Raw genomic sequence first — 27,783 nt, 5'->3', positions numbered from 1 at the left:
AGAACTGTAGAATATTGCATTTCTCCTGATGACAATGAGTATCCTGCATTTATATTTCTTTTTCTCCCCTTGTAACATGAACTTAACACTTACTGTTTTATTAACATTATTTTATTATTCAAGTATCAAGATATGCAAACCCTGAGCTTTAACATATGGCTGTAAATTCCTGTGTTCTTCTGGTGACGCTGATCATTGATGGAAATGAACTAAAACAGGTTTCCTTTTTTATTGTGTAAGGAATGATCTCCATTTCTGCCTTGAGATAATGGTTTCGTTCAGTGCAATGATGAATTCTGTGTAGAATGCTTCCATCAGAAGCATAAAAAGAAAACAGATGTGTTTACATTGTCTCCATGGAGACACAAACACACAAGCTAAATTCACACTAGGATCAGGGGAAGATTCCTCCTACTTTGCCTTCCAGAGGAGAATTGTAGAGAGAATATTTGAAGCAAATGAGACAGAACTGACTACAGACCATTTTTCTCCCTCGCCTTTTCAGCAGAGGATTCTTTGATCCCTCAGCGAAGATTCCTGAATGCCATGATGGCTGCTTGTCGTTCCACTAAGATTTTGGTGAGAGTTCAAAATACTGTAAGTTGTATGAATGTTTTAAATAATGACAAACAGGTAATTCTCTACTGCTACTTCATTCCTTGTCTCCAACATTGGAGTAACTTCAATTTATTGAGTGAGCAAGCGTTATTAAACCATATAATATTCCTTCTGCTCCCTGTTTGGAGGACCGTTGACTAGGTTTGCATAGATATTAACTATAAAATATTTTCCTGACATATTTCCATCCCTTTGCACGTGTCTATTTTCGTGGACCTTTACAAACCACTGTTTCTCCAAGCAGCTGCTGTTTGGCCATATGACACATCTGAAAACTGTTTGAGGCTCGTAGTGACTGGGAAAGGGAGAAATCTTTTCCCTTTTCTGCTCTTTCTCTGGAGACCATGATTTATTTACAAGTGATACAGGGCTGAATATATCCTTTCAAAGTGATGTAGCTTTTTAAGTTAGCTGGAACTCAAGTAACAAAATAAGAAGAGATCTTACCTTTAATTTTACCTTTTCCTTTACCAGAGGAAAATAGGTCAGTACATTTCATATGTGATGTCAAATGAAACTTCGTGCAGTTTCATATTTCACTTACCCAGCAGTACTTAGCAGTCTAGTAGATCACCAGGATTATAAATCTACTGAATATGGTTTATTCCAATATGATTTATCCTGAGGTTCCTGCTGCAGTCACAGGAATGGACATTACTGCTGTTAGTGACTGTTTAGCGTATTAGCTGCTCTTTTGTTTTTTCTTCTGACCAAATTAATGACTTTTCACTATCTGCTGTCCAAAGTTAACTTTTGAGGGGGCCTTTTCTTGTAACCAGTTTAGTCACCTAAACAGTGGCATTTGAAATTCACCAGCCAGGTTTTTTTTGTGTGATTCTATTTTTGTGTGATTTTATTTTTTGTGTGATCCTTTTAGTTTTGTATGATGTGTTCACCCTCCCCAGGAAGCAAATGATACATAAGTATTCTGCACACTGACCTAAAGGGGCCTTTACTTCTGCAGCCGCTGTCAGCTTGTTTTACTCTCATAGCTACAAAGAGACAAAGAAAACACAGATCATGCTCTACCAGTTCTAGCAGTCTATGGCATCTCAGTTCCAAGTAAACAGTGGGACCAGGTCTTGAGGTTAAACATGAGAAAACAAGCCATATAAGTTACTTCTGCTGATATAAGTAAAGGAGCTCTTTTAAAAATAATATATAGATACAAACTGACTTACAATCAAACTTGGCTTGCTGTCATTGACTTCTTTTGCCACCTACTGTTCACTTTAACCCATCTATTTCTTCTGTTGCACAGGGGTCTATGGTTCTTTTCAAGCTTTAGCCAATTGTTTAACAAAATTAACAGTTTTGAATTCACACTTCACTTGTCTCCATTAAAACATTTAAATCAGGTTTAAAAATATTTTAAAATGCCTGATTTGCTCATTATGCTCAAAACAGGGAGCTGGATGCATTGAACCAGATGAAGTCATGCTTCTCATGTGTATATAAGATTTCTTGTGCTGATTATAGTTTTACCTTGTTACATGTAGGTCACTTGGCTGTAAAACTATTAATGTCTCCTGGGTATACTGTAGTTCCTATGATGATAAATTACTCTCTTCCCTGGGAGAGTGTGTATTAAGGTTAGCTGTGCACTTACCTTCCTGACAGACTCAGTGTGGGTAAAGGAAAACAATTAGCCTATTTGAAAGCAAATATTTTGAGGAAGAAATTACACAAAGCAACACTTCCTTCATGTAAAGGCAGTGTGGTTCATATCTACATTTATGTCTAAACAGATCAGTTTAGGATAATGAATGGAAAAATGTATTTAATGATAATTGCTTTTCAAGATATTTGAATAATTTGATTATAGCTTGGTAGGAGCAGGTTAAGTCAGTGAGGAAGTCTGATGGTTGAGGGACAGGGAGGGATTTTGTATCAAAATAATTAAGCGGCTGAGTTCACCATCTTAAACTGAGTTTAATGTTGCATCTATGAAGGGGGAGATAAATTCAATACAAGGCTTGGCAGGGTAGAAGTTAAATCTTTCTGAGGAATGGGAACTTGTTTTTCAAGACAGCACTCAAAGCTAGTTGAGAGAATCCACTAATGGGACTATGGAATGAGAACCAAGCAAAATGACTCCAGTATAAAAGTTTAAAAGGGAAGATTCCTTATCTTTTTTCTTGTTTTTTTGCCATGCTTGGCTCTTGCACACAATGCTGAACAGAAATAGATTCTGAATTCCTTTTCCTTATATTATACAATGGTTTTATTTTATGGCTTGACAAAAGACCAGGAAAACCTTTCTAAGATGGACTTGGTGCAGGGTCTTTGCCATCTGAAGTAGATCTTATTTTCTTTGACACTGGCTGAGCACATACTTCATCCTCACTTTGGCACATTCTCTAGTTATTAAAAGATTCCAGCACTTGGCCAAACTTTTTAACAGAGTCATGGGATGCTTTGGGTTGGAAGGGACCTTAAAGATCACTTTGTAACTGATGTATGCTAGGGACTTCAGGTTTGTCCAGTTCCTGACATTTAGTGAAAGACAAACAATCTAAAAAGATAATCAGATGCTGTTCTCCCCTCAGTTTGTGGTGAGCTACAAATTTAGGTAAGGAAGCCTATAAGTTCTGGACCTTAAGGCTCTTTTTCCTGATCATAGTCTTCCATGTCTATGCAGTTATCTTTTGGTCATAACATTATCCAGAACTTTTCTCAAACCTCTTTGAAAGAATAGCACCTTAATGGCAGCAAGTGTCATTATATTCATCCTGTGGCTAAATAATGAGGTGCTGAGATCCTAAGCAAAGAGAGTAAAGGGTGATTTATGCTGCTGATCTGACTCATGCTATTGGTGCATGAAGGTGACAGAACATATTAAGGAGATGTCTTGCCCAGTTAATTTAGTGAGGAGGAAAGCGAATGTGTAATATGATTGTTCTCACAGAGCTTAACCTTGCACATGTGATTTTAAACCCCAGATTGGGAGACTAGTCTCTTTGATTCCTACACAATCAAAAGAGAGATATAGTCCCTCCATTATTTCTTTCAGGAGCTGTAGAGAACAGAAGCCTAATCTTAGTCCAATACCTGATTCTAAATGGTTGAGTTTTACTTCATTTTTATGTTGGATTTTTATTAAGAGTCAATATTATATACTGCAAGAGAAACTGATTCATCAGTACTGTTTCTGCCAGGAAAGCCAGTTAAAATGGATGAGCCTCTATACATTTAAAAGAAGATTTGTTGATAGATTGTGTGAATCTAAAGGCAAACTTTAATTATATGGGTTATGGACATTTCTCCTGAATATTTTATACAAACATATTATTTGTTCATTCAGTAAACCTGGAGCACTTCAAAGCAACAATTTGCATTAAGGATGAAACACAGTATTTTGATTGGCAGAATTCCATCATCATGGGTACAGTTGTCGAGCAGAAGCATAAACAATAGGCAGCTAATATTTTTATCCTGAACGGACAGCTGAAGCCAAAAGCATAATTTTTAGATGGAACATCCTGATGGTGTTAGTGTGTACACGCCTATTGATGGAAACAAAATGACCAGTGTTGACTGGGAAGTCTGTTTTTGGAGGACTTGCTTGAAGATTCTACACAAGCAAGTGTTTAAGTACAGGTTTCACTTCAAATTACTGCTAGCAGAAGCATTTATCATTCTTCTTTTAGAGTTATAGTGAGTCACAATGTCTGAAAAGGTTATGAAGTATGAGTTGAGAGGAGGAGGTGATAATTCCTAGATGAGAGTAGAACTGGTGACCCTTGTATTATACTGCAGGAATATAAAGCTTCTTGTTATTTCTTAGGGTAGAAAAACCACATAAGTTAAAGGATGAAGATAGGTAAACACTGTGAAGCTGCATTCAAACACATTCAGTTCAACTGCACTTAGACAGTTTCTCCTTTGTATATTTCATTATACCTTCATGTAAATAGACCTTTGTTTGTCTCAGATCCTAGGAAAAGCTACATATATATGGGCAGTTAAGAAAAAGACTAATTATTTCCAGCTTGGAGGAAACAACAATGGACCATGTACGTCACAAAGTAGACAAAATCAATTGAAAAACAATAATTTACAAATGCTGCCAGGCTGTAACATACTTACAAATAAAGTTATGCATAACCAACAACTTCATGAATATGAAGATCTGTTTGCAGAAAATTACAGACAAATGTTTTATTCATGCCATACATCGTTTATTACAGATAAAATCCCTGCATGTTTGATTGCAAGATCAAATCCTCCCATGTCCTTCTCTTGTATGTGTAGGAAAGTGAAGAAAGTAGTTACATTGGACCATATTTACCAGCAAAATATAAATCCTCTGAAGGTGACTGGGCTAATTGTACAAAAGCCTTTTGCTAGCTGTAGAAATGTTTCTGTGGAGCTATTTAACAAAGTTTCTTTTCACAGAACCTCTCTTTAAAGGGGGTGGGCTCTTCATTGCATAGGAATCGTATATATTTGACTTTTGGTTCATAATGCTTCCTGGTGCTGAAATACAAAGGCTCAGGTTGAGTTGAACCAGCAAAAAACCTCCCCTAATTATGATTTCTCATAATCCATCTCCCTACAAGACCAAAAATAAAGACAAAACACACCTTAACTTGCTAAAAAGAAGAGAGAAAGAAAGGAAGAAAGGAAAAGAGAAGAAAAAAGAATAAGGAGATATGAGAGTATTTCTTTTCTTGAGAACCCCAAGGATAAACTTATTGGCTGCTTGCTCACTGTGAATGGGATCAACCAAAGTAGTGCATCCAAGAGACTCTGAACATCATTCTTTCCACTCTTTTGCATCTGTTATGATGCCAGGTTTTCGAAAGGACATTAAGAAAAAGTTGGCCATGGAAGGCAGGAGGGGAAGGGCCAAGATCATAATTCAAGCCTTCAGCCTCGCTCTTTTTCTTGTAGCTACGGTGCAATGCCAAAACTGCTTGCATGCAGACTTCCAGTGCAGTTTGATCACACTCACCACCAGCAAATTTCAAGCTGAGAGGCGGAGATGATAGAACATGGAGGTGCTGTTATGGGCCCATAGTGTACATATCTCCTCCTCACATTACCAGAAAAAAAAATTTATATTGCTCAGGATAAATGAGGAGTATAATTTACAAATAAAGGCATTTGGCTATCAGGGTGTCAAATAAATACAATAAATAAAATTAAGTAGGGTAATAAAAGGAAATGTAAATTGACAATCCTTTTTTATTGCCATTTTGTGCTTTTTGAAAACAGTCTTAACCTGGTATATACATTATAGCTATGAAATATACATGATCATCGTTAAGGAAATAAGAGGAACATCTCTCATCTAGTGAATAGGTAATTTTCTCAAAGCTAGACTGAATAATATTTACATAGTACAGTGTGTCATTCATTATTTACAAGAATTTTCTAAAAAATTTTTGAAAAGGAAAATCTGGAACCTACAGAAATTCAGTAGTTCATACAAGAAGAATCAAACTGCAGTGAGACTATTTACCTTTAAATTAGTAGTGTCATAGAGTGGCTTCTGCCCTATGGAAAATTTACCTTCTTTCCAATGTAGCTTGCCTGTTGGTTATTATGCAGTCAGTTGCCACCTTGATCCCCACTACTTTTTAAGCTCCAGCATTTCAGCTGGGGGTGCAGTGTCTCGGTGTTTATGCAGTACAGCTTCAAGCAAAAGAACCCATTGACATCAGTGGGAGCTGGGCCTAAATAAGAATAGCAGATTCTGGCCCCTGAATTGTAACTCTTTGTGCAATACATTTTTCCTGCTAGTTGGGACATGCATTTATGTAACTCTTTATGGAAGATCTTTGTTTTTCACTTGTGCAGCGGAACAATGAAAACAGACTAACCTTACCCATAAACTTATTAGAGATGTGAGGGCATCAGGGGGAAAGCTGTGAAAGTGCTCAGTGCTTTCCATTCGGACGTTACATTATCTCTTGAATTTAACTGAACTCAGGTAAGACACTGGCTCTTCAGATTTATAATTTTCAGAGGGGCATAAATTCATCTATGTGCTTGGTCAGCTGTCCTCTTTTCTCCTAAGCAGTGCATTTACAGCACACACATGCTCTCAGGTGATTATTCTCTTATGAGTTATGGTATCTAAACTTTTTTCCTGATAAATCTAGTTCATTTAAATCAATAGTTCAAATGATGTGTTTTCTGGGTCTCAGGAGGAAACGTATGGCTCGCTTTCGATTTAGTAACTTAGAGAGATTGAGTTTTGAATAATGTAAATGGGAGGCGGGTGATAATTTGTAATGCTATGAGTGCAATTAGTGAGATGAATACAGAGCTAGATTCATTTTCTCTGAAAAGAGGCAGTCTGATTGCTATGCAAAAAGCACCTTTATTTGCGGTACTGGCTGTTCATAATGTGGTTTGCAATGCACAAAGTGGCATTTTGATTTGGAGCTTTAAAGAATACTGGGATGAATAAAACATGAAATTAATTGCCAGAGAAAAACCCTTGCCAGACTAAATGAGATCTACTGTGCTGAATAGAAAACATAACTTATGACAGGGTCTGTTCCACTCCCAAAGGAAATTATGTCAATACCACGAAAGGTTAAAAAGCACTTCAAATAATTTGCAGTACCAGAAATTCTTCCTATTCATATGTGGGTTGAGGGTGCGTATGTAGGTCGAGGGTAAACATATATTCATGTGTTCTATCATCCTGCACCAGGTATTAGAACAGAAATAGGTAAAACATCAAACTCCATGCTTTGTATTAATAAATTTGAATGATTTGCAGTCAATTTTGACCAAGGGAAAGCTGTTAAGTTGGGAGAATAGGCAAATTTGGTTGTTTTGATTTATGGAGGTGTTACTGAAATCCTTGAAATATTTTGGATAAATAAGACTCTTTGCCTTTTTAGTGTTAGGGAGTAAGACAGCACTGTATTCTTGGCTAAGAGGTGTGTGTGTAGCTGACTAAGTTCTGGCCACACAGACCCCAACACAAGACTTTTTCATTTCTCTGTACACTTTTAGCAAACAGAGAAATCAATGTTCATTGGTTCTAAGTTGCATAACTCTCTTAATTAGTTAGTGTTCTGTCTCCTATTGGTTATTGATTTCTCACTCTTCGTGCTAATCTGGTCCACATTCTTTTGTCTTTATCTCTTGCTTGGATGGGGAGTCTCCAGCTTTCCAGGCCTTAATCTTCTTTGTATCTTCTGGTTATGCCAATGTCCTTGAAGGACCATAAATTTAAAATCCCAGATGCCCAATCTTCAAATCCCTTTGGCTTTGTTTATTGAAGCTTGTCAGGGTTAGTTTTAACAGACTTGAGGTTTGAGTGATTTAGTGATCCAAGTAACAATGTCTGTGAAGAAACTTAACTGATGCTGGCCAAGAGCGGGTACTGCATACAACGAATTTAAAATTAACTGGGAATGTTATATAATTTCCAACAGAGGATCCTGAGTCCCTATGTGAAGTTGTATATTAAAAGTACTTATAAAACCCTGCTGAAATCAGGGAACATTCCACATGCCCATGAGAATCCTGGGTATCTGTTCAGGAATCTCAATTTATATATGTGTGTTTGAAAAGGCTGGAAGAATGGGTGTGAATCTCTAAGTAACTGTTGCTGAAGTGACTTGCCCTGTCAATAGATGGATTTATAGGGGAACTTTAATAATTCAGTTCTGTCTCACAGTAGAAGTCCAGAAGAACAAATTGAACATGCATATATAATTTTAGAAAACATATAGTAGTGAATATTATTTGAGTTGCATTATTTTTTACCGAGCTATTAAATTCAGCTGAGGTTTATTGTGGATTTGCCTTGAATGAATAAAGGAGCAGGGTTTTTTTAGGTTGTAAACCAAAAGTGAATTTTATTCATTTTAATTCATGATGTCTTTTATACTTAGAGTCCACTTGAACACCCCTTGCAAGTGAAATCCAGAACACAAACCAGTCTGGAACAAAGTAGGAAAAAATTCTATGGGGGAAACTTACAACCAAAGGAGGAAGAGCTACAGCTATCTTTCTTTTGCCAGATTCTTACACAAAATACATACAAACTCCTACAAATGTAGAGCTGTAAAATTTAATATTCCAATATGCTTTTTAGAAAGCACATTAAAGGGTTGTGTACATGTTGAGTGTAATAGGAGAGGAAAGAAGATAGTTTTGAACCTCCTTGTCTAGTGAATGGTGCCAGAGACCTCACTGAAAATCACAGTCCTTCTGGAGTCTGTGATGGGAGGGAGTCTTATTGATGCCGAGTATGGGAATGTTGTCTCAGTTAAAGCTTAATTCTATTGTTTGTATCCCAAGTGATAACAGATATGGAAAAAGGAGATGAAAAGAAGTTTAAAGGAAGGAATGCATGAGTGAAGATTTTTTTTTTCCAAAATGTGTGTAGGTTTCATGAATTTCTATTTATTGCTATGTAAATTATGAATTAAAGATAGAAAGCTTAGGCGATTCACAGGACCATCCAGCCGAGGGAGAGATAAGCAGAATATTTAGTTAAACAATCTTGAAATTAATAAAATAGTCATACCAAAACAATTTTTGTATTGGTATTTGTTACACTTTTATTGGTACATTTTAGCTGGAGTTTTCTGCAGATCTGTGAATACCAGTGAGATGAAGTATATTTTAAGCAAATAAAGAAGGAGGGTGGAGACTTCTCTGAGAAATGAATATCCATACCCTAGATATTGAGGGTTTTGTCTGCAATGTAATGAAGCAGAATTTGAGCTCTTTCACATGTAAATTAGGTCACTGAGAGCACTGCCAATCTTAATCCTTTTTCTCATTGTTTACTGGACTTTGCAGGTTTACATGCTACCTTTTAATTGGAAATTCTTAACATTTAAATATTTGGTCTTTTGTGTCTTTTCAGCATTTCACTTCTATCACATTATATTATATGATGCAAATCGTACCACAGTCAATTTAATATTGGATTAATGACTGGGCCTTCTTAGACTTCTCTGAGGTAGCATTTAGTAGAAGAACAGTTCAAAAAACTATCTTACCTTAAAATTTCTAGACGCATGAGTATTTCCCCAGTCTATGGGTATTGAATCTCTGTATTTGACCTATTGCACTTGTAATAAATAAATGAAATCTATTTATTTATGGAAAATTTCAGCTGCCTATCAGAGCAGGCATGAAAAATTTAAAGATCTCTTTAAATCACAAAACATGATTATAAACCTGTTTGAGCCTAGCTCAAGTATTGTGGATCAGATCTTCAGATATGGTTTCCACACATATGTGTTTTCTGTGGACGTATTCAGTTTACATCCAGAAGTCTAGAGAGTAATTTCTGGTTACTGGATTTTTTTTTTTTTTTTTTTTTTTTTTTTTTTTTTTTTTTTTTTTTTTTTTTTTCTGTATGCAGTTCTCACATTTAATCTCTGTACATGTGGTATTTCAAAATACGAAAAAAAGGAATGTGTGCAAACTCTGTGTGGGACAGCTGTGAAAAAATTTGATTCATTGGTTAAGAACGGATAGTTTGGAATTCTCAGGACAATGTTATGTGGCTCTGGATGAAACCATAAAAGCTTTCTCCTGTTCAAAGGTCACATGTACCATCTTGGGACTCTCATGCTTTCCAAAGACCAAGTTGTTTACACGCACAGATTATTACATCAAATCAGCACATGGTGTTAATGCACTAGTATGAGTATCATGTCACTTGACATTTCAATAGCTGTTCTCCAGTGGAGAGAGGGTTTATCATACTGAAGATTCTAATATAGTCTTTTGATGTCCATATTAGTGGTTGTGCAAGAATGGCATTTTAATTAAAGAAAGGAAAATTAAAAGCCCAGCTCTTTACACCAAGTACTTAACACTGGTTCAAAAACTAGGTTAACCAAGCATAAAATATACCCTAGAGGCAGGGGAAGCAGAAAACCCAAACTCTTTACTTAAGTAACCTTGAGGTGGGTTCATGAGATATTAATTGAATATAAACTGACTCAGTGACTCTCTAGTTTGTGGTTTCCTAGACAAATAGGGCCAGAAGGTACACTGAGAGTCTATCAGTTTGAGTTCCAAACCAGGATTAACTGTCCTTTGCAATATGTTTGCTTGGTCTGTACTTAACAACCATCACAATGTCCACTTAGTGACCTAACCCCTTGTTTCACTTTGATTGCTGTTAGAATAGGAGCATCCATTCCCCACACAGATTTAAAAGCTGTTGCAATGTTTCCCTTTGGTCTCCTAAGACTGAAGAAAATTTATTTCAGTCTTTTGTAGTGGGTCCTTGTTCTGGTCCTTCTTGTTCTCCTCTCCATTCTCTCCATGTTCTTCTTGTATTTCTTGATATTTTCTTGGATGGAGTTGATATTGCATTTCAGCTGAGGTCTTAGCAGTGCTAAAGAGCCCATAATAATTATTTTGCCTGTCTTGCAGGTAGTATTAGCCTTTAGGAAAGCCAGAAGTATGGTTGCACTTTTTTGCAAAGTGTGACATTTTTAAAGTACATTGGCTCATTTATGGGGCTCTTTCGTATCATTAATTTGGCCTACATGTCATAAATAGCTATCATCTGTTTAATTTCCATTGCTGTTCTTAATTATTTCTCCAGTTTCCAAGATTTTTTTTTGCATTGCCATCCCGTCTGTGATCAGAATATGAAGATACTTGCTCATGGTTAATTGTACACCATGCAATGCTTTTGCTGGAAATACCTACTTGTCTGTCTCTGATGTTTGGCAAGGAAGCAGATCTGGGTTCCACTTGCTCCTCTCTTGGGACTCCCATGCAGGAAATATGTGTATGCATGTGTGTGTGTTCTGATAAATAGGATGGAGGATATGAATTTGTTTCTCATGGGAGATGAAGATTTTGCAGAGGTGCCCTCTGTGTAATGTAGCACTGGACCAGCCAAGAATTGTGCATTTTTGTGAACTCTGTTGTAGAGTGACTGCACTTCTCTGTACTCAGACTGATCTGATCTCATAAGATGTGTAGTGCTCTTGCCAGCTCACCTTGTATCTGCTTGAGCTAGTGGACCTTATGGCCACATAGCCATTTTCCTCTTTTAAATTTGATTTGATTGTTTTGTCAAAAGATTAATTCTTAGAAGCTGAAGATCAAAAATTTTATTGTCTTCAGGATTTGCAGGATGTATCAATACAAATCTTAATACTATTATTTGAAGAATGCCAGAGTGAATAAGAAGAAATGTATGTTTCTATAAATGGAGAATGTGGTACTGCTACTGTTATATAAAATAAACTGCTAAAAAGAATTTTTTTTTTAGTTCTGACATTTGAACAAGCCTATTAAGAAAAAGTCATGAGCTATTTTGTTTTCAGCCATTCAAAGTTTCCAGTTTAGACACATTCCTTGTTTGCTTTGTGGTAGTTTGAAACCATTTTGTTCTACATTTGTATGGTCATCTTGATTAAATTTTAATGTGAAAGCCGGATGCATAAGGCCTGGTGAACTAACAGTCAGGGATAAGGTCACCATCTGCTCATTTAGTGAAAGCTTTGTGCTTCGAATTGCTTTTTACATCCAATTACAGGCCCTGAACAGCTCTTACAAAGGGGCAAATGAAAACAGGAAACCAACAGAAGGCAACTGTCTGTTGTACAGGAACTTGTTGCAGACCTTCTTGATGTTTGGGTCAGGCAATACAATTTTTGTTTAAGATAGAACCTTTTCAACCATCTGTACCTTGATTCAAAGTCAGAAATTTATTCTTTTTATCAATCCATTAACATTCCTGAAGCATTCTTGGGAGTACCTTTGGCTTTTACTTTGCTTTCAGAATTTTCTCAGCTCATTACATGTCCCTGATCTTCTGTACTGTACTTTTGCTCAGCCCAACAGTGTTTTCTTATGCTAAAAAAGATGGGACTGACTGATTCTCACGGTAATGCAGACCTTCGTAAGGTGGGAACAGAGATGCTGTTAGGTGTTTTTAAAGTAGCTAGACAGTTCCATCATTTCTATCGTCCTCTGCCCCTGCTTAGGAAGAGTAACCATACTGTGCAGTATTTCTCTAGCCAAGCCAATAATTTATGGCTGTACTGTTCCATTACCTTGTCTTCACCCAGGAATGCTTCGAGCTTCCTTCTTAAAGACCCCTTCCATTTCCCTGATTCTTCACTTTTAGCCCTGGAAATTTGGCAGACCTAATTTCTCTTTGCTTGCAAGTTGGTTTGTACATTGCCCTCTTCTTTTTCCACTTGAACCTGCTAGTTCTCAGCACTGGTTCAAGCCCCACAATTTTACATCATCAAACCAGGAGCCTGTGGTCTCCCCCACACCTTTAGGAGACTGCACAAACAGGCTGACTGACTACACTGCCAGTTTGAGCTGGCAAATCAAACCCAGCTTTCCCCTTACCACTTAAACTTCTGGCTGCTCCCCATGCCATACAAGCATATCAGAACTTAAAACTGCTCAACAAAATGCAGGACAAAGGAACTAAAGGGAGTAACAGAAAATGAGATCAACCTTCTTTCCTTATAATATAAACCAACTTTTAATAATAAAAACGTCTCTCAAGTTTTAAGTGAGAATAACACATACATTGCAGTGTAAAACAGTGCACAGTGTAAATGCCCTTGTACACCTTTCTCTGCATCTGTCATGTTGCCAGAGGCTGCAGGCATGGGCCAGGATCCTGCCCAGGCCCTTCTGCAGAGCACAACTGATGGGGACACAGGCAGGGCTCGCCCCATGGGTTGTTTTTTACTTTGGGGTGTTTCTAAGGTTCTTATAGTACTATGTACATTTGAAATTCTGGATTCAGTGAAGAAACATCAATTTTTTTCTTCAAATAGCAAATGGTAAGAGTAACTTTTCCAAAATTAACAAAAAGTGCATTGAAATAGAGATCTGTTCATCTGGTTGCAGTCCAGAATGGACACCCAGTACCAAATCTGTATCCCAAAGCTGGCAGTCCATAGGCTGTCCTAGTTCCCTGCAATACATTGCTGCAGATCAGAAGAAACAGTAAGAAATAAAAAAGGAGAAAATAAAAATAATTTCCCTCCCCAAAATTATTTCAGTCTGTGAGAGAAGAAAGCAAATATTAAAAAATTAAGAAACGAGATTCAGAACAAACTGCATCTCCCATAATTTGCCATAAACAGTTTTGTGTTCAAGAGAAGATGATAAAAATTAGAGAGGCCTTCATGTCCAAATGAAAACATCCATTAGTTTTTGATTAAATTAAATTTTCATTTAATTATTTGCTTTGCATGTATTAAGCCCACTAAAAAACAAACAACAACACAAATAAAACCCCCAAACCTTTATTTTATAAAATATACATTACTGCAAAGCACTCCTGGGTTTCCTGACTGGAACTGGTTTAAAGGAGGCTGTGGAGGAACAGGAATGGGGAGTTTCTTGTACACCTGCCATGTTAGGGAAGGTTGGTCATGTTAAGGCACTCACTCCAAAAGAACATTATTTCTGTCCTGAGACTGCTGATATGCTTTGATTAGTTTCAGCCAGTAACCTGGAAAAAACAACAGTGCTTAGGGTAATACTGACAGAATGGAGAACAATTTTTTAAACAAGGAAAAATAAAGAACATTATATACATGATTCCTTTTTTCTTTTAACTTAAAAGCATCCCTAATACATCTTAATAACTGTATTAAAGACTACTTAAATATTGAAGATTTTAAATAATGTAGATTTTTTCAGTAAACTGGGAGTAGCTGTGTAACTGCCAGTATATTGGTCCCATTTTAAACAATATAATTTTTATTTTCATCTTGTACATATAATAACATGATCAAAACCACATATTATTCCACTCCACATAAATAAGTATAGTTCTTCTGACCTGTTTTTAAAACTACATCTGTTAAAATAATCAGATTATCAGACTGTATTTTTTCTTTGTAAAGTTTTTGTAAAAATCCTACACTGCTCTTCATAAGCACTCTATTCCAGAGTACATAATCACAGGGCATTAGTAAAAAGAGTTAATCAAAACCTGAAAGCTACAGTAAGTAAAATGAAGTAATGATAAGAAGTATTATGGAATGTATACTCTGCAGCATAGAGAGATTCTCTCACTGGGCTGAAGTGGAAAATTACTCCAGAAGAAATTCTTTATGTTCCTATTTGAATAAACCATAGATTGTGCTATTCTTTGCTCAAAAGTGCAGGTCAGTTCATGAAAATGTGGGGTTCATGAAACTACCACTAAAGGACATTGACCAAAACCTGCTGGCAGTTAAATGGGTGCCAGGGGCAGTAGAGAGAGAGAGAGAGAGGCATGTCCAGCAGGATTTTCTGAACCAAGCCGTATCTTGAAGTCCACAGTTTTCTGGTGGTTGCACAAACAAGTCACCAGGAGAACTGTGCTTTCTTGAAGCATAATGATCATTTTCCAGGCATCTGAATGGCAGCAGCATCCGTTCTTGCCTGGGGTATTTGTTTCAAGAATTTGAAGTCAAAGAAATCCATGGATCCTGCATTCCTGATGCCTGGGCCAGCAGGTCCCTCTCCTGCAGAGCACAGCAGCACCATCGGGGTCAGTTCGCAGGGTCCTCGGCCAGGCTCCGCAGAGCCAAGCGCTCTCGTGGGGCTGCCAAGAGGTGCCTCTTACTCCTATAAATCCCCCTCTGTAGGCGGCTGGCACAACCTATAGAGTCTTTAGTGCAGAGGAAGAGTAGAGAATTAGAGATCACAGGGATAATGACAAACTTACTGGATTCACGTACGAGGGTCAGCAGCTTCTTTGTTATTCTGCAAGCTTTAGAGGTAATGAGGTATCAAGAATACTCCCATTTTTAATCTTAGTAATTGCAAGTTTAGAAGTGCCATTAGTCATTCATTAACTAAAGTATTTATGATCACTGTTTACAATATTATTTGAGACTTTCCATCACTTCCTTTTAATTTCAGTTCAATTTGGTTTTTCAACAGTCCCTTGTCTTTTTTTCTATTTCCTTTGATTTTAAACCCAGTTCAGCATTTTTCCTGAACAAAAAAGTTCTCCCTGTCATACAGGCTGGGATACCAAACACATAAAAGAACATGTCTACTTGCTGACATGCTTGAACAAATCTTAAAATTAATAATCATGTTCTCACAGAAATTTTTTGACTCACAAGATCAACAAATTGCTAATAGTGGTTAAACACATGTTTAACCACTAAGCACATGTTGACCTGTCATTCATGTATGATTTTGTGAGCTTTTTCTTGGCTTTTTCTTCTTTACATCAGAATAAACTCAAGTCTTTTACAACTTCTCTTTCAAGACAGCTATTACAGATTTGTGCTAAGAAATATAATCCTGGGAGTTAATTCACCAGATTTCCTTTTAACTTTTCTCAGTTTTGTTTTGCATTATGATGGAACCCAGTAGGAACACTCATATCCGAGCTTTATTGCCCTGAAATAATCCAAGTAAATAGTTCTGGAATTTATCACTGTAATTTAGAGTGTACTCAAAAGAAAGAAATGCCTGATCTTGTGATTTGGTTTTAAAACTGCTTCTTTTTGAAGGTAACATGGTTATGGCCATATCAGTGGAGCCAAAGTAATGTGTGGCTATTAATACGGCAAAATAACTACAATGCCAAAACACTGATGGATGGCACCCAGGCCATGGTACAGGAGCCAACACCATTGCTTTATTTGTTTTTGAAATAGCAATTGAAATCCAACAGAAGGATAAGGTTCTCAGTGCAAAATTCTACTCTTTTTAATGTCTCTGAGAAAATGAACCAAGACTGCTAGAGGGAGCATCACCAGTGTCTCCAAATTTTAAAATAATTTTCTATAAACTTTTTGAGGAGTGGATAGGTGAGAAAAAAAGAAAAATTAAAAGAAGGGCTAATTTAGACTAACTCAGAAGTCTTAATGGGTAAATAAGATATCAGTGTTTAAGGATGTTTCCTTAACACCGAACCAGTGTGCTTTGTGGAGGACTCTGGCACTAGCAAACACATTTGTTCTGTCTAAAGATATGATACAGACTTTGCTGGACCTTTTCTGATGCTGATTCTTGTGGGCCAGAACTGTTTTGCCTTCATGTAAACAATGCCATTAACAACAACAGAATCAGAAGTTTCTCTGGTATTTGTACAGACAGGTTCTGTATAAACTGTCACCTAAACCATGACAAATTACTGCCATTGTGGGAAAATGCTGTGTTACAGTTTATTAAAGAACATTCTTTTCTCTCTGAGAGATGAAATTGGAAGAAACTGACTGAAGATACTTTACGTAAAAGTAAATGTATTATTCTCTTGTAGAGAGCGATGAACATCTCTATCTCCCATTAGATGCAGTAGGATTCACAAATGTAGAGTACTTTCCAAGTTGCCTTCTAGACAAACCCATATACAACCCTGGGCAACTGAGGTTCCTCAGGGCTGCATTACTGTGTGGTTACTCTGACTGGAAGTGCTTGCTCTTAAACCTGCTCTTAAACCTGCTCTTTAGTCAGAACTAAACCATCAGGCTCTTGTAAGCACATTGCTGTATTGTCTTTGCATATCTGCAGTTAAATTTGCTGTTCAGAAATTTTTTTCTGAACATTCCAGAGATGACTGTCCATCACTAGCTTTGCCGACTTATAGAAACAGTCCAAAAAAGATCAGCTATGTTTGATTCAGAAAATGCAGAAACCCTTGCATCTGATTATCTGCAAGTCGTAAGCAGCAAAGCTGATTAATCTAAAGTGTATACTTAGTTTAGTACAGGAAGAAAAAAGAACAATTTCTTTTTCCTTTTTTTTCCCAGTATTGCTACTAAGATCATCTTTGGTTATAGAAGGAACTCCACAATTGTTACAGAAACAAAATCAGCACTCAGAGAAAATGTAAAATACTAACTAAAATACTAATAATAACCTACCGAGGTGCATGCTGTGGCATTTGGTCCATCACTTTCAGATTCTTGGCAGAGATTTCAACTCTTGGTCCCTGTGAAAACAGAGAATTTGTGGTACCAACAGTATTGATAAAGCAAATAATTCTTAGGAAAAAATATTATAATAGGAGTGTGGTTCCTATTTAAGAATCCATTAACTACTTCTAAAACATTTTGACTACATTGGGTGGATACAATTATCATCTATGTTTACCTAAAACATAAATTAGTCACAAGCTACTTTACAAGCACTGCTGTCTAGCACTAGGTAATTTCTGATATTTTAACACTATGACTGAGACTTGGGTTTTTTCTGTACAGAAATTGTCTTAAATATTCTGCACATTCTCTCTTTTCTAACTGTCAGGGCACACACAATATACAGAGGCACAGGCTTGAATTGCTGTAGAGGCTGTACATATAAAAATTAACTTGTTTTTCTCACACACAGGTGTAGTTATTCAGCCATTAGTAGGAGTTGGACTTGTAGGTTTGCAGTGCACAAAGTACCATGGCACAGCACGATAAACCGGTGTTTGCACCATGATGTTACTGGACAACGGCGGCACGCAGCAGACACATGCAAACACTCACCTGCTTTCGCATGATGTCTGTAGCTTGCATGATACACTTGGGCAGGAGCCCATGGCTGCGGGCCAGAATGGCTGCTTGCTCCAGGGACACACTCAGCGTACTCCTGAATGAGGGAACCATGTTAGGAAATCACAGATCATAGCTTAGAAGTATAAATACGCTTGTGCAGAACACTTACCTGTTAAGTATTGCTTCCGTTACCTATTTATTTTTATTTACTTTTTTAGATTTTCTTACACACAAAACTATTAAATTACTTCAGTCTTGCTGCACCTGGATACTACAATTATTTGAGTCTCCAGCATCATTACTACAGGGCTGCATGTCACTGCTCTTCTGCATTGATTCATTTTAAACGGATTCACAAATTAATCTTTACTTTTGAGACACTGGCAGAATGGTGGTGTGTTTCAAAATCAACATGTGCACACACCAAGATTCTAAAGCTATTTTTGAGCAACTTCCTACATTTTCAGTGTGCAACTGAAGACAATGCTGACTACAACTTCTATGCAACGAGATCACTTGGTCAGTTGCATTGGATGAGGCACTGCTTGTGTCAATACTACTTATTAACGAAAGTATTAAAAGTTACAACCTACCCTGAAGTAAAGATGGCAGCAGATTTAGGTCCTTATTACATTCCCTTAAAATTTCCCTTATTTTGCTTTGATGAGGATACATCTCTAGAAAGGACAGAAGCTGCCATCACAGACGTAGCACACAGGTTTAACCCTCACTCACCTCTGCATGCCAGTGGCACACATGGTGATCTGACAGGCTCCCAGCCGGTAGCAGAGCTCGGAGGATATGGGCAGCAGGCCAGCTCCTGATGAGGCACTGCTGGAACATCCTGACTGCACTGGCTTTGTACTGATGAAAGACTTCAGCAGCCTGCAAAGCTCATCCATTGCATTGATAGGGCGAATAAGCTAAACAAAGCAATACAAAAACAATCCGTTGCATATTAACACCAAGCTATAAAGACATTTACAAGTCTTTATACCATTGCCTACGCACAATTTTTTACATGAACATAACTACCACACAGTAACAACTATTTACAATATTTAGGAACTTTGGAAGTGGCAAAATAAAATTACTTACGCTTGGGACAATTTTTTATCACAAATCAAGCAGATTGTTTACAATTGCAGAGATGTTCCCTGCAGTAACATTTTAATGCTTTTACATGCATATAGCCACGTCACCTGCCCAGTTAGACAGACTGCCTACATGTGAGATGCTGGGCAGCACTATTTTCTTGTTTTCTCTGCAACAAAGTGTACACAGTGAACAAATTTTAACAATTGCAAAGTGAACATTTGTTCATTTTCATACATCTGTGGGAGAGGAAAACGAGCCTATTCTGTCTGGCATCAGACACCATGTTTGGCAAGGGCAGGCAGGGTCACACAGAGTCTCTTTAGTGCTGCAGTGAAGGGGGTTTGTGTCTACCCAGATTCTGAACATTTCCTTCTCAACAAAAGAACTGTAGCCAAGCTTCACAGAAATTCAGATCCCCCTTTAACGTTGGAAATATTTTAAAATGCTGTTCATGTTTGTATAGATCTGCCATACAGGTATCCCACAACCAGAATTTTAGAGATGTTGAAATAATACTTCCATGAGAGAATTTATTGCAGAAATAAGCACAAAAACAATACCTGGTCAATCTTCACTGCAGTAGTATTGGAATCAGTGGGCAAGTTTGATCTCTCTAGGTAAAATGTCCTGCAAAAAGGCCAGCAGGTACTACATTAGTCAGGTTTGTCCCACTTCGAGCACATATACGTACACTACCTTGTATAAAACAGCTGAGAAGGCTATGCTAAAAATCCTGTACTTGAAGATCTGCTTCCTTATTGAACCATTGAGATTGCAGTAATTTACAGAGTCTGTACTAACAGATTCCAAATCCCCATTAAGAACAATATAATTCTAGCTCTGCACAAAATTCTGAGGTCAAATCTGCATTCCTTCTGAATGGACTAAACTATTGGGAAAAAATTACCAAGTTTCCCAAACAATGAGGATCTCCAAAAAGCCTATTTGAACAAAAACCTCATCAGGAAACATATTTTTCACTAAATTTTAAGGCCCTTAATAAGGAGTGCTCAATGTCTTTTAAGGCAAAGCAGAAGTACAAAATACCTTAGTTTACGGTAGTATTGCTGCACTTTTTCAAGTGAAACACCATTAATTTGCTGTGGGAGTTCTTCTAGAGGTGAACCAGCTGGTTGTGACTGTCCCTCTGTACTCTCCAGAGCTGAAGAAGAAAACACTTTACTAAAGCTATGTCATTAGTGGTTTTTTAAAATTCATTTATTTATCTCTGTATCATCTCATTGCTCAGCATATGACTGCTGGATCATGTCAAGGCTGATTCTGTTAGTCAGTAAATTTAATGCTTTTCCCAGTATGGGAGTACAGTGCTTCACAGAAAGCAGTTCTGTCTGACAGCAATTACTCCCCATTAGTGCTCCCCTGAAAGAAATTTCGTGTGTTGTGTTTTGGTGTGAATATTTGCTTATCAAGTCGATTTCTATCCCATGTGATTCTGTCACTGTGTTGGCTTTTTAAAACCCTTCTCTGTAGCCTGGGCACATCTCTTGATCCTACACTAGATCGAACTATCCATTTAGTCCAGCATAATGTCTCTATGGCTGAGGCATAAAAAAGCCACAAACAAGCACATCTTGTTCTCATGACTGTGTCTAATTCTAAAGTCTAGCACTCCCCCAGGGCTTCCTGAAATAGAAATGTCTGCTTCCTAAGTGAGACTGTAGGTCTCAGCTGCTTTTTAAGAGCTTCATGGTAATTTATTATTTTTAATCTTTCAAAATTGATAGTTAGCTTATTTTTCCCAAGAAAGCTTTTAATAGACACCTTTTGTAAAGAGCACTGTGTGCAGTTTCAAGGTTCCCCCATTCTGAAACCGAGCAGGCAGTTTGGAGAAGTAGTAGCTGTCAAGATAAAAGATAACCTTCAAGGCCTGACGACTTCCTTCGATGTGGTAGACGACGTGAGTATCTGGAGAAATAAAGATAAAACACTTGCTGCTTTAGCACAGCAGGAGGATTATGAAACCATTGCTATCTGAGTTTGTTAGATTATCTAATGATATATCACATCACCATAAGGTGAATAAGGGAGAGTCTTTATGGAGAGAATGCAGGCTCTGAAATCTTATACATAAAAGATCATAGTGTGACCTAGAATGATGTTTGATCCAAATACAGTAAATATGGTTAATAATTAGAATCTCATGTTGTTTCATGGCATTTCATCCAGTGAAGATGAAGAGAAAGATCTCTTCTCATGAAGAGAAAGATCTGGCAGGGTAAGACACTAGACACTGAAAAGCTGGGAATTTACCACAGGGAGTGTGGTGCTAATTCTCTGTCATATCCCCTCCCTCTGCACAGAATGACACAGACAAGGCACGCTGGCACAGGCCACAGCTACACAGCACAGCACATGCACCACCATTCCATCATGTCAGTCCTGCTTTAGGGGCTGTGTGCTTGCACGGGAAGCTGAGGGAATACAGCAGTGCTTCAGAGAAGCTGCCCAGTGCTCTCCAAGTGTGACATGGTCTCTTGCATTTACAGTCATAGAGGATATTAATCCATGGAACATACCCAAAAAAAAAAAAAAAAAAGCCTCAAGAAACAGAGAATACTCACTTGCTACAAGGCTTTCATCCAGCTGCTTGAAAAAGAGGGTAACTTTGTCTAGTTCAGCCAGAGTAACCTGGATGTCTTCCAGCATGGTGCGCTCCTCCTTCTGTAGGGCAAGGCAACAGATACAAATAGGTTATTATCTGCCAGAAAATGAGTGACAGGAAGGTACTGTTGTTATGGGCATGTTTTGGTTCAGGACACCTAAAGCAGAGTGCAGAGCCTTCCATTAGCTCCATCCCAGCCAGAAAATCACTAACAGCTTTTAACTCTGTGATACAACTTTAACCACCCTTTGCTTAGATGTCATTTGATGTGATTCACTGAGTAGAGAGGGTTAAAAACAGAGTAATTTTGAAGGGATCTCTTTCTCCAAACTTTATAGCTACAAATGTGAAGAACAGCTGATCAGTTACTGCAAAATAAATACTGTTACCTTCTATGCAATGCAAACAAATAGCAGTTAAACACATAGATAGTTTGGACTGTATTTTATCAAAAATCTCCACACTCAATCTACAATATCTACGAAGCAGAGGAAAAAAACTCCCTTCTCTATAAAATCAGAGCTACTTGTCTGTTTTATGCCTCTCTTTTCTTAGCATTTTTAAAGTTTCAGCAGCTGATCTCCTGTAGCTGTAGCTCATCTGTTCATTAGGTGCCAATTAACTATGCAAGCATGGTTCCTCTCCTTAGACATGGTGCCTCAAGCCCCAGCACCACAGACCGAGACTGAACTCTATCTGTCAGTCTGAACTCCTGCAATAATCAGAACTTCCTCACCCATTTGGGAGATGTGTGTCCTCACCAGGGGATGGCAGAGGACACTCATACCACCAACAGCTGAGCACTAAAACCTCTCTAAATGCAGCAGCATTACTCCAAATATGAAGGCTGACTGTTTTCTATAGTGTTCTAGTGTGACAATGGGTCCAGCATTTGTGAAGAGGCGAATCTGACTGGATGAGGAATGTGGCACTTGGTTGTCAGCTGTGGAATCTCCAGAGTTTGCAGTAGTGAGAGTCTGAATATGCTGCTGGAATACAGGTAAGAGGTTCAACAGCTCTGGCTGTGCTGAGTGGCACAGAATCACACAGGCAAATGTAAGCAGACCCAAGGATACCACAATTCTTATTCTTACCACAGCGGGGGAGAGAAGAGACTGGTAGTTTAGTAAAACTCCAGTGGCTGCTATCTGTTCCAGCCATTTTCTGCTGGCATCTCGGCTGCTCTCTTCATATTCCCCATTGTTGTTGTACCGATAGTTGAGAGCAGCCAGTAACTGCTCTGAAAAGGTGCAAACAGCAGCCACAAGAGACTGACAGAAGATGGAATCACGTCTCAGCTGTAGCTCAGTATCTGTCAGAGAAGGGGAGAGATGCATGAAGAAGTCATGAATACACTTATCTTCCTTCTCACTGCCAACAAAGTAGTTTCTGTGTGTGTGTGTGTGTGTGTGTGTGTGTGCACATGACGTTTGGCTTCTGCTGTAGCTTTGCAATGACGGCACAAATAACCTCTTCTTGCTGTGTGACCTGCATGGATAGATAAAAACAGCACAGCTGACACAAGCACATGTTGTGACATTTTCTAGTCCAATTGACTGTTCATTGCTCCCTCTGCCATCTGCATGCTCCTTCTCAGTGGAAAGAAACTAAGTACTGCAAAGTAACTAATTCCTTAGTTACAGCCGTATCTGGATTCTTTTTACGTTTACAGGAGCAAGAGAATTATTGAAAGAAGGTCTCCACCATTACTTCTCTCCTGGGCTATTAGAGATTAATCTTCCCCCATCTATCTGTATTTTGTCAGCTTCCCATATACCTAATGCATTAACTGGGCCCATCCATACGGTACCAATTGGTTTATTCCTTGGGAGAATTTCCCCTATGTTACTTTTGCTTCCAGTGTGCCTGCCAGGCAGCCACATGCTGGTCAAATCAATCTTGTCATGCTTCAGGAGATTGCAGGCCAGAGAGGCACATGAATAAGTAAAGAGTTACTTCCCAGGCACCCCCAGCCCCTCCAGCAGGTTCTGCAGTGCTGCAGCAGCCTCTCATTGGCAAGGCACTGTTCCCTAGGGAAACAAGCTGAAGACATCACTCAGAAGCTTCTAAGGATTATTTTTATAAGCACTGAACACAATAGACTGACTAACACACTCCAGGCCCTGGGCCATATTTTCAGCTTAAGGGCAACCATCCTTCTTTCCAGCGGATGTTCATGGAAATGCTGCAGGAGATGGGGCATCCATAGAGAGATACTTTGGGAGACATTTTATCTGCTGTCAAAGCCCAGCCTTTATGGTCAGTAGACTGGCACACAGCTTGGTTTGGACAGAATCACAGACCAGCCCTGGCAAGAGCTGAGAGATAAGTTAGAGTCATACAAATCTCTGATCTCCATTCTATGAAGATTTGAGAATCAAGTGTGGCACCAGTTTCCCATTATGTATTATGTTATTTTCTAACAAAAGGACTCCAAGTAAGTGCCACAATTACAAAAAGACTGTGCCTAGGCTCCTTGTAAAGACTTGTCCCTTGCTCTGCAAGCACAATGTTTGGTGTGTGCTAACAGGTTCTTGATGTCCCCAGCATATTTGGGTTCTCCTTGCACATGTAAGGTCTTTGCCTTTTCTTGGCTGTAATTTCAGTATGCCTGCTCTGTTTGGAACGATGACAGAGTCCATGGGCTCAAAAAAGTTGTGAAATAGATCTCATTTTTGCTGCATGTTCTCACCACAGCAGAAAGCAATAAAGGGAAGGAGGGTTCTCTTCCATCTGAGAAGGAGGATTGTACAAAGGAAAAAATGAAGACAGAAAAACCCTGTCTCAGGGAATTCTTGGGTATGTTATTTTGGTAAAAACCCACAGACTTAGGGACTTCTTAGGTATGCTGTTTTGTAAAAAATGAAAATCCCTTACCTGTGCATTTTAACAAGGCCAAAAGCAGCTGATTCTTCCCATCTAAAACAGTTAAGAAAAGAAATGCTGTAGTCAACATAATACCAAGGTAGATTTGATTGCAGCTGGTTAACAGTTCCCTCATTTGCCCCAAATCCCTGGCACCGGCATGGCCATGTCTATTTACTCTGATAGCCCTCACCTGCACAGACATGTTCATGACTGAAAAAAACCTAAGTGTAAAGCAAAGAATTTTACTGGCTAACTACCATGAATTACTGGAAACAAATTGCATTTGCAGATGAATCCCTAAGGAGGTGATTATTATCCAGTGTTTCAAACTGATCTGTAAACGTCAGTTTCATCTCCTGTTTCAGTTCAACCAGACTGCAGTGGTTTAGGATGTTGTAATATCTGACTAACATTCACTTTACAGTTTGGAATATACCAAACATCTCTCTCTTCATTTTCTAAAAGGGTTTAAAAAGCACAGAAAGATAGATCAGTCTGACATCAATCTGAATGTGCTGATGAAAAGTTCTTTGGAATTGCTGCACAGGTGCCATTTTACCATAAAGCACCAGGACTCTGGAAACCATAACCTGCTCTACCTGGTCCTCTCTAGAGCCCAGGACAGCCTTATTACAACGTAAGTTAAAATTATGAAATCAACTGCTAGATTTGATTAAGATCTCTTCTCCCTGAAGCTAGTAACAAACGTTTCCTTATTTACAAACCTTCCACATGTTTCTGTATGATGTCAACAAGGTTCTTGATGCGCAGCGGAAGGTTCCATGGATCTTCCTGAATGCTGGCTTGAATATTATTCCGGCACCTAACTGTGGTTTCTTCCTTCTGTTTAAATTCTAGAAAACATGGAGTGTGTTAGCCATTTAGGAAATGCCACATAACTAAGAGTGGCTTAGGAGTTATAATGTGAATACAGATGAAAGCAGATATGCAGTACCAGTAGCAGTAATTGGGAATTCAAAAGATCCCAAAATAGAACTAATAGGGCAAAAGACTATTCCCATAGTCCCATTATCAGTAGTTTCCCTGCACTGCTTTCAGGACTGTGGGCCTGGCTCACATGCACAGTGAAGGGAGCTCTGCCCCACTCACTAGACAAAGAACCCTGCTTCCTCTGCCTTTAATGACCTGCAGGCAGCTGTGCTGGATAGATCCAGAGAATAAGATCAACTTTTTGCCTGCAACTGTCACATCCTGTAATACAATGAGAAGTTCTGCAATATCCTGCTTTCTTTCGCCTGATGAAAGATAACTATTAATTACAGAGTAGAAAATTTATTCTCCATGACTTACCTATGTAGTTAAGCCAAACACCTCATTGTTTGTCATGAAATGCATAAGCAGACAGAGAAACAAAAAAAATTATGCCAAATAACTGATCCTGGATAGGACCAGAAGAGCATTCCAATGTCCATCCATCACAAAAAGGTGTCTATGGTAGCTATTAAACAGACACTGTGGTCCAGGATTCCAGCTGAGTGTAGGCAGGGCTTGTCTGTTCCTCAGTGTGATCAGTTAACTAAAGGATTCTCTCAGGGTAATTAATCTACTTTTAATAAATGAGATTCTGTTTAAGCAAAATAAAAGAAATGTCTGTTATTTCTTCACTTCATTCCAACAGTGCATGGAAAGGATAACAGATGCTTCTCAAGTCTATGCAAATGTGAATGCGTTCACAGAGATGAGTACATATAACAGAACTTCACAGGAGTTATTTCTGGAGTCCAGGAAAAAAAAAAAAAGGCATGAAAAGATCTCTAGTTCTAGTTCTAGAGTTTGCCACTGTAACTAAAAACTAGAGCTTGTGGGAGGTTGGAGCTCTCATCTCCGACAGCACCTGAGGAAGAGCAGGAGTAGTAGGGAATATTTCAGCTTTCAAATGGGGAAGGAAATGCGGCAAGTATTTAAAAAATAAAATCCTGTGTATTTCAGGCAGAAAAGAAACCACATCCTGAGCCCCAAAAGACCATCAAGACCAAACAGTCATCACACTCCCTGAGGAAAAAGAGAACATGGTATCATCTGTTTGCTCTCTATGGGAATCAGTTTTCAAAATAAGCATTATATGAGGATGAATTTACTCTGGCAATCATCCAGCTGAAGAAAAGCAGAGCAAGTCATTAAACAAATTGAGGTAGAACCTTTGGTGCCTTAGATGTTCAGTGGTCAGCCCCTCCTTGGCTTATCAGAGCACTCCTTCACCTTGAATCTAACTATCCCTACTTTGTACCCTTTCAAATACATTTACAGCAAAGTGGGGATTTGGAAACATGTGAAAGAGCTGAAAGAATTGAGCAGCATGTAACAAAAGAGGCTTCTCTGTGTTTCAGGAGGAATTCCTATGAAAATTACCTCTTTGAGGTACAATAATTTCAGGCATGGCACCTGCCTAATGCACAACTGGGTAGATGGCAGAGTTAAGGAACTCTGTGTGGCCATAGCACATATGCTTTCATGTTAAGCTCTGAAGTCTTGGAAATCACATTATTAAATACAGTCAATCTATTTCTTTACCTTGCAAACTGTGGTCCATGGGAAAGTGCTTGGTTTCCTCAAAGGCCTTATTTATTCCTGGTCCTTTTAGAAGTGCATTGATTGCATCAACCTACAATTGGAACATTATCGATCAGTGTCAATAAGACTTGCAGAAGAAAATCTGAACAGAACTCCTGTGGGAAACTGCGGAGCCCTTACACTATTTGTATTTTGGAACGACTGACACACAGCAGTCAGACTTTGCAGCCATGAACTGGCCTCAAGAGCCCTCACATTTAATAACAGCATTTTGCACAATGATGATCTGTGTGCCGATGAGGTAAGAGAATAGCAAACAACTGTCTGTGGTTACATATTATAAACACATCTGCACGCTAAACTTGTGAGAAACTCCTGAAATCTGCAAATGTGATCCATTTTCATCAAACAAAGTACTAGAAGTTTGTCCTTTTTTTCATGAAAAAGTCTTATAAGCCTTAGGTAAGTCAGCCTTGTTTAAATCACAAGGCAACTTCAATAACACAGATAAAAGTGATTCATCAAACTGTCCTATATTTGCTATAATGTGCCCCAAAATCTCTATAGTATGCCCTTCCTCAAAATATTATTTCATAACCAAATTTAGTACTTTCA

The 27,783-nt window shown here is 38.3% G+C and overlaps 1 protein-coding gene and 1 long non-coding RNA gene across 10 annotated transcripts in view; one reads left to right on the top strand and one right to left on the bottom strand.

The window, feature by feature from the left end:
• The first annotated feature begins 234 nt into the window (after positions 1–234).
• On the top strand, positions 235–27,184 carry LOC135282264 (uncharacterized). Of its 4 annotated transcripts, XR_010348536.1 has the most exons (5): positions 242–597; positions 22,633–22,768; positions 24,466–24,567; positions 25,102–25,273; positions 26,587–27,184. It is a non-coding gene; the product is annotated as an uncharacterized LOC135282264 (long non-coding RNA). The 4 variants fall into 4 exon arrangements; XR_010348535.1 differs by having other exon boundaries at positions 235–597; positions 24,466–25,273; XR_010348533.1 differs by lacking the exon at positions 24,466–24,567 and having other exon boundaries at positions 266–597.
• Positions 13,762–27,783, bottom strand: part of PREX1 (phosphatidylinositol-3,4,5-trisphosphate dependent Rac exchange factor 1) — a 116,467-nt gene continuing 102,445 nt past the window's right edge. For all 6 annotated transcript variants that reach the window (XM_064391884.1, XM_064391882.1, XM_064391883.1 and 3 more), the window contains 12 exons: positions 27,169–27,259; positions 25,362–25,490; positions 24,646–24,687; positions 22,863–23,080; positions 21,728–21,827; positions 20,928–21,071; positions 20,193–20,307; positions 19,706–19,772; positions 18,783–18,970; positions 18,039–18,141; positions 17,430–17,497; positions 13,762–15,214 (listed from right to left, as the gene is read on the bottom strand). In XM_064391884.1, the coding sequence (XP_064247954.1) occupies positions 15,172–15,214; positions 17,430–17,497; positions 18,039–18,141; positions 18,783–18,970; positions 19,706–19,772; positions 20,193–20,307; positions 20,928–21,071; positions 21,728–21,827; positions 22,863–23,080; positions 24,646–24,687; positions 25,362–25,490; positions 27,169–27,259 (1,308 nt within the window). In that variant the 3' untranslated portion in view covers positions 13,762–15,171. The remainder of the gene's footprint in view (positions 15,215–17,429; positions 17,498–18,038; positions 18,142–18,782; positions 18,971–19,705; positions 19,773–20,192; positions 20,308–20,927; positions 21,072–21,727; positions 21,828–22,862; positions 23,081–24,645; positions 24,688–25,361; positions 25,491–27,168; positions 27,260–27,783) is intronic.

Source organism: Passer domesticus, chromosome 16, assembly GCF_036417665.1.
Source record: "Passer domesticus isolate bPasDom1 chromosome 16, bPasDom1.hap1, whole genome shotgun sequence".
In the NCBI taxonomy this organism is placed as follows: Eukaryota; Metazoa; Chordata; class Aves; order Passeriformes; family Passeridae; genus Passer; species Passer domesticus.
Note: the sequence above shows the minus strand (reverse complement) of the source record. Positions and strands in the feature narration are given on the sequence as shown.